We start from the raw sequence: 6,043 nt of genomic DNA, 5'->3' as shown, positions 1-6,043 counted from the left end.
CCTCAGAATGAGTGCTCTATTTCCTGTGAGGGACTGTATTCCCCCTGCCAACCTATACATTCTTTTCATTTGAATAGAGGACATCAAACTCATTAAATTTAGTTTTGTCATTGAACAGTTGAAAATTAATGTCAGCCGTTTTATTTCCATGACTTTCTAAATAAACTGTAAATCACATGTGTAACTAGCATTGTATTTCTAATGAATAGTATTGATGACTGAAGTTTGAGATGCCTGTTAAGACACCTCAAGTGAAGTCAACAGACAGTTGGATATATGTGGCTGGTGCACAAGGATGGTAACAGATAGACATATTTGGGATTCACAAGCTTAAGGTTCTATTTGAAGTTATGAGACTATATAGGATCCCCTACCAAGTGAAATGTGTACCAAAAAATGACCCCAAAACTTACCTTCTGCGACAGACCTTGTGGGAAATATGGGAAAGAAGGGAAAGAGGGTTCCTTTTACTGTTTTGGTTTATATGTAATTTTCACTCCATTTGCTTTATGTGGTTTCCTATCATGCTCCCAAAACTTAACATTTTGAAAGCAGCTGAGTTGAGTCCCATGACAGTAGTCATAGGGTCAAGGTGAAAAACAGAATATAGAAGATAAGACCACATCATCAGTTACTCAGAGGACCAGCTATATATCCAGTTCATAGGGTGGTATTTGTCCATCTAGTTCTCTCCAAGTATGTCTACACACACACACACACACACACACACACACACACAGACACACACACACACACAGACACACACACACATACACACACGTGCGTGCACGCTCAACTTCAAATGCCTACTCACAAACTAGGTAACATTTCTTATAATGGGATAATTCATTAATACAATGTTCACCCAACACTGGACCATTCCCGTATCAGTTATTAACTCAAAATCACCAAGTCCCTCCCCTCCCCAACTCACCTTCAGGAGCCACCGTTTCCAACACACAAAGAATTTCTTCCTCTAGAAGGGAAGAACTGCTCCCCCTTCCTGATCATGGGTCTTGATTCCAGCAATGCCTTCTATCCTCCTCCCATATACTTGACCATGCACTGCCTCTTTCCTGACACAGGATAGATATCGCCACCACCTGTCCATTTCTCTAGCCAACTTGGGTTAAAGGTGCCACCTATTCTGTTTTTTTAAGTTTTCATTCAAATTCCAGTTAGTTAACATATAGTGTAATACTAGTTGCAGGTAGACAATTTAGTGATTCAACAATTACATACAATACCCAGAGCTCATCACAAAACTGCACTCCTTAATCCCCATCAAGGTGCTCCCTAGTCTTACCCCAGTACCCAGTACTAATACTTACACTATAAGCATATATAGTAACTATTGAAAACTTCTTGGACAGACCTCCACTTCAAATTTTGGCAAAATGACTCACAGAATATTTTACCTCACTTATTCTTCCAAAACGAAAGCTACTATACTGATAACCTTTTTCTAATTCTCCAACTGTAAAACCTTTGTACCTCAATCAAAACCCACAGTACATTAAAAAATGAAACACAATAAAGTCAACATTTTAATTTTATTCATCGAAAATTCATTGTATATGTGGCAACCCAGAACAGGGGAACCTCAATTCAGGGCAAAGGCAGTCCGGCCCTTTTGAGGGAGAAGGGGCCCCGGAATCAAGGGCCAGCAGCAAGTAAGTGCTGGGTGGCAGAGTCTTGGGGAGAGGAAGTTTCAAAACTCAGGACATTGGTTCTTGGCTCACAAAACTTGGAAACCTCACAGGTAACTGCAGGGCAGGCATCCCATTTAGGACAGTGGGGAGATGCGGGTTCCTTTTTTGGGTCTTAGGATGCTCATGGAGGGTCACAGCATAGGAGGTGTTGGTGGGTAAGGTGTGCTGCCTATTTCAGCCCGCTCTCCTGGAGAGACAGGGCTCAGGGCATCAAGTGCTGGCAGCAAGGCACGCCTAATGGTAGCAGGGCTAGGGGTGGAGATGGAACCCAGGCCGCAAAACCCACAGGAGGACAAAGAGGTCAGGACAGAACACCCAGCGGGGGAGGGACAGGGGCTCAGGCCCAGAGACCCTCGGGAGGAGGAGGAGAAGCTCTCACTGTATCGTCTAGGGAAGAGACAAGAGAACGCACCAAGAGAGGATGGTGAGGAGGAACTCGGGTGGATGGCAGGACCAGGCTGGGAGGCAAAGCACAGGACCTCAGGATCTGGTGAATTTGAGCTGCTGCGGAAGACCAGCCTTCTTAAGGCGAACCCAGGGGGAAAAAGGCTCTGGGAGGCTAGCCCAGGCGGAGAAGGGAGGCTGCGAACTGCTGATCTTTGCTGGGTAACATGGCTCCGGAGGACAGGCCCCAGTGTGGAGGCGTGGCTCCGGAGAACAGGGCCTGGACTGGCTGTGAGGCTGCTGCAGAGAGTAGGGCCTGCAGGGGAGGCGTGGACTTCCAGGGCAAGGCTTGGCCTGGTAGCTCTGTTGTGGAGAACAGGGCCTCGACAGGATGCACCATTGCAGCGAAGAGGAGCCCGGTGGGATGTAGGACCGCTGAGAGCCAGACCTGGCAGGGCTGCGGGGCAGCAGAGGGCCTCCTCAGGCCTAGTTGTGGGGCTCTGAAGAGCAGGACCTGGTGGGGTGGCACGGCAGCGACGAAGGCGGCGGCGAGCAAGGCCTTGTGCAGAGGCATTGCTGTGAGGAGCTGGGCCCGACCCGGGCGCAGGGCTACGGAGGGCCGGGCCCGACCCGGGCGCGGGGCCACGGAGGGCCGGGCCCGACCGGGGCGCGGGGCCACGGAGGGCCGGGCCCGACCGGGGCGCGGGGCCACGGAGGGCCGGGCCCGACCGGGGCGCGGGGCCACGGAGGCCCGGGCCCGACCGGGGCGCGGGGCCACGGAGGGCCGGGCCCGACCGGGGCGCGGGGCCACGGAGGCCCGGGCCCGACCGGGGCGCGGGGCCACGGAGGCCCGGGCCCGGCGCGGACGCGGGGCTACGGACGCCCGGGCCCGGCGCGGACGCGGGGCTACGGAGGGTCGGGCCCCGCCCGGGCGCGGGGCTACGGAGGCCCGGGCCCGACGCGGACGCGGGGCTATGGAGAGCAGTGCCTGGCGGAGCGGTGTAGCTTCGATGGCCAAGGCCTGGCCTGGCTGCTTGCCCGCCGACAGGAGGGCGTGGCGGGGTGGTGCAGCCCCAAGGGGCAGGGCCTGGCGGGGTGGTGTAGGTAGAAGGGGCCGGGCCTGGCGGAGTGGCGCAGTCTCGCGGGGCAGGGCCTGGCTTGGGCGCGTGGCGGCCACGGCGGCGGCGGCGGCGGCGGCGGCGGCGGCCACGGCGACGGCGGCAGCGGTGGAGATCAGGACCTGGCTGGGGTGCACGGAGGCGGCGGCGGCGACGACAACGACGACGACGACGACGAACAGGGCCTGGTTCAGGTGCATGGCGGCAGCGGCGGCGAGCAGGGCCTGGTTCGGGTGCATGGCGGCAGCGGCGGCGAGCAGGACCTGGCTCAGATTCACTGCTGAGATGATCAATGCCTAGCGGGGTGGCGCGGCCATTGAGGGCAGGGCCTGGCCTGGCTGCTTGACTGCGGAGAGCTGGGCCTGGTGCTCGGGCCTGACTTCGAAGGGCAGGGCCTGGCTGGGCTGCCTGACCCCACGGAGAAGCCCGAGAACGGCGATGGCCGCTGGGCTGAGACCCCGGAGAAGATGGCGGCGAAAGCACGGGGTACTGAGGCGCCAGAAGCCCAGGAAACAGACAGCGACACCCTGGAGACTTCTGAGCCTGGGCAGCCTCCTTGCGGCCGAGCTGCTTCCTCCCACGGCCTTTCCCCAGGCTCGTGGGCCGGGTCGGAGGCCCGCTGGCCTGGCCGACTCCCCTCATGGCTTGCACCACGGCGCCCACGCCGCCTGCGTGTGAGGCCTGGAGACCTTGGCCCGCCCCGGGCACCACACATCTCAGCTCGGTGTGGGGACTGCGGCTGCCTTGGAGGTCAGCACGCTCCCCCGCTTGCACACGGACCGTGGAGGGCAGATCCGGGCCCTCGCCATTGTTCAAAATGGCGCCGACAGCAGCCAGGGCGGAGGCAGAGGAACCTGCTGTGCCGCCATGTGGGGCGCCACCACCCGATGGAGAAAGACCGCTCGAGACCGAGGGGACGGAGGCACCGGGATCGGGGCTGCTGCCCCCATGGGCCTCACTGGGGACAGGGGAAACCTTGTTCTTCGGCCCTACGGGCACCTCACCCTGCGGTTGCTTCTGCGCCTTCTCGTCGGATGACAAGGTGTCCATAATGCTAGATTCTCTCTCAGAGACGTGACAGCGTGGCTGCAGACGCCGCCTGAGTAGAGCTCTGGGGCAAGGAGTGAGGAGGATGGGCGTGCCCTGGTCTGATTTTCGCTTCTGATTGTTCAGCCGGTTGCCACGTGACTCTCATCTTAAAGGGAGCGAGCCAACCTAGCTCCATCCGGCTCGGAACCGGACCGTAGGCTGTGCGGTACGGGGGACCGCTGCTGCTGGGTCCACGATGTGAATTCCCCATCCATACTTGGACTGCGCAGGGGCGGCGATGCTGTCTGTGTAAACACTTTGAGTCACCCCCCGCCCCCCAAATCAGTTTAGTTTGTCAGCACCACTCTGGTGGTGAAACTTTCAAGCAGTGGCCTGAAAGAAATACCACACTGGCCAACAGGAGATAACCTCTGAGCTGGGCATCCCTCCTGGAATCCCGACAGGACACTGGGCCTATGTGTGACTCCAGAAGAGACTGTCCCGGAACTCCTTTGGGCATCTGAATGACCCCACACAGGGCTCTAGGGGGCTGTAGGGTTGGAGAGTGGCCTGAAGGCAGCAAAAGGGATAGGCCCCACACTGCCTAGGCTCGGGATGTTCAGCACTGCTGCCGCGCACCAGAGGCAGATTTAGAATTTTCCAGTAGGATGCTTCTCCTTGCCTTACCTCCTGAACACAGACTGGGGTTGCCTGGGATTAAGGACGATACTGTCCTTAAATATGCATCAACATTTGTGTAGTAATCCACTGCATAGTAATCCAATGATGAATGTACATTCATTTGTTTGACCTACTCTCTAGTTTCTGTTCATACAAATACGCCGTGATGCCCAGACTTGAAGTCCAATATTTAGATCAGATTTTTACTCGTTATTACAGAAGGGCTGCATTTACAGAAGGACGACCCAAAACAGAAATGCAAATGTAAGAAAGCTAGCACCTAAATTCTGACGCACCTGTGAGGCAAGTTACACATAGTTTATTTTATGAAATGGAATCCCTTACCCATAGATACCATTTGGTCACCTGCTTTTTGGGGTCCAGAAAACTCTCTCTCCATGTCAATAAGTAAATTTCCACAAGGCCATTTTTAAGTACAGAATACTCCCATTTACACCAGAAGCTTACATCTTCAAACATTCCAATAGCAACCAACTTTTCACCCTAACACATCACTGTGAGGTACATCCTTCTTACTAAAAATTGTTCGTATCTTCAGTTGTGTCCTTGCTATGGATAGACTCCCAGATGAAGCAATTCTTGGCACAGGCCATGCACATTTGTAATTCTTTGATCAAAATATTCGCAAGATGTTCTCCTGAAAGTCACTGTTAAAACAACTTCAGCCAAATGGAATGGGATGCTTACTGGACCGGAGGAACAACTGGAATGAAACACAACGCAAAGTAGAATGGAATGGTATTTGGAGTGTTAAACAGTATGGAATGGAAAATGGATTCGAAATGGAATGCAGAACAGAATGAAGTGGAGACTAACTGCAGTGGAAACTGGAATGAAATGGGGGATGGGATAGGGACTTAAACAGGATATGGAATGGAAAATTGAACAGGATGGAAACTGAATGGAATATAACGGGGAAAATGGAATGGAAAGGGAAGTGGAAATAAATATCTGATGGCATGTGGAATGAGAAAGTATGTAAGTAACGTTATATGGGGGAAAAATGAAGTGGAATATACAGTGAAGTAAAATATGGGGAGGAAACCAATGGAATAGAATATGCGAGGTCATGAAATCAGTGGACTATGAAATTTGCAT

The 6,043-nt window shown here is 54.2% G+C and overlaps 1 protein-coding gene across 1 annotated transcript; it reads right to left on the bottom strand.

Moving 5' to 3' along the window:
• Positions 1-2,271: 2,271 nt before the first annotated feature.
• On the bottom strand, positions 2,272-4,264 carry LOC123934628 (EZH inhibitory protein-like). The gene is made up of 2 exons (XM_045994764.1): positions 3,595-4,264; positions 2,272-3,494 (listed from the first exon to the last, which is right to left on the bottom strand). The coding sequence occupies exons 1-2, from the start codon at positions 4,262-4,264 to the stop codon at positions 2,272-2,274; spliced, it is 1,893 nt and encodes a 630-aa protein (XP_045850720.1).
• Between the last annotated feature and the right edge of the window lie 1,779 nt (positions 4,265-6,043).

This window comes from Meles meles, chromosome X (assembly GCF_922984935.1).
Source record: "Meles meles chromosome X, mMelMel3.1 paternal haplotype, whole genome shotgun sequence".
Lineage (NCBI taxonomy): Eukaryota > Metazoa > Chordata > Mammalia > Carnivora > Mustelidae > Meles > Meles meles.
The sequence above is the reverse complement of the archived record's forward strand: the minus strand, read 5'-3'. Positions and strand labels throughout refer to the sequence as shown.

What these genes read in the sequence shown, in the direction of transcription:
- LOC123934628 (XM_045994764.1), bottom strand. Translation starts at nt 4,264, where the DNA reads ATGGACACCTTGTCATCCGACGAGAAGGCGCAGAAGCAACCGCAGGGT. An exon ending in GCCAGGCCCTGCCCTTCGAA is followed by an intron (nt 3,495 to 3,594) that starts GTCAGGCCCGAG and finishes TGATCATCTCAG; the next exon opens with CAGTGAATCTGAGCCAGGTC.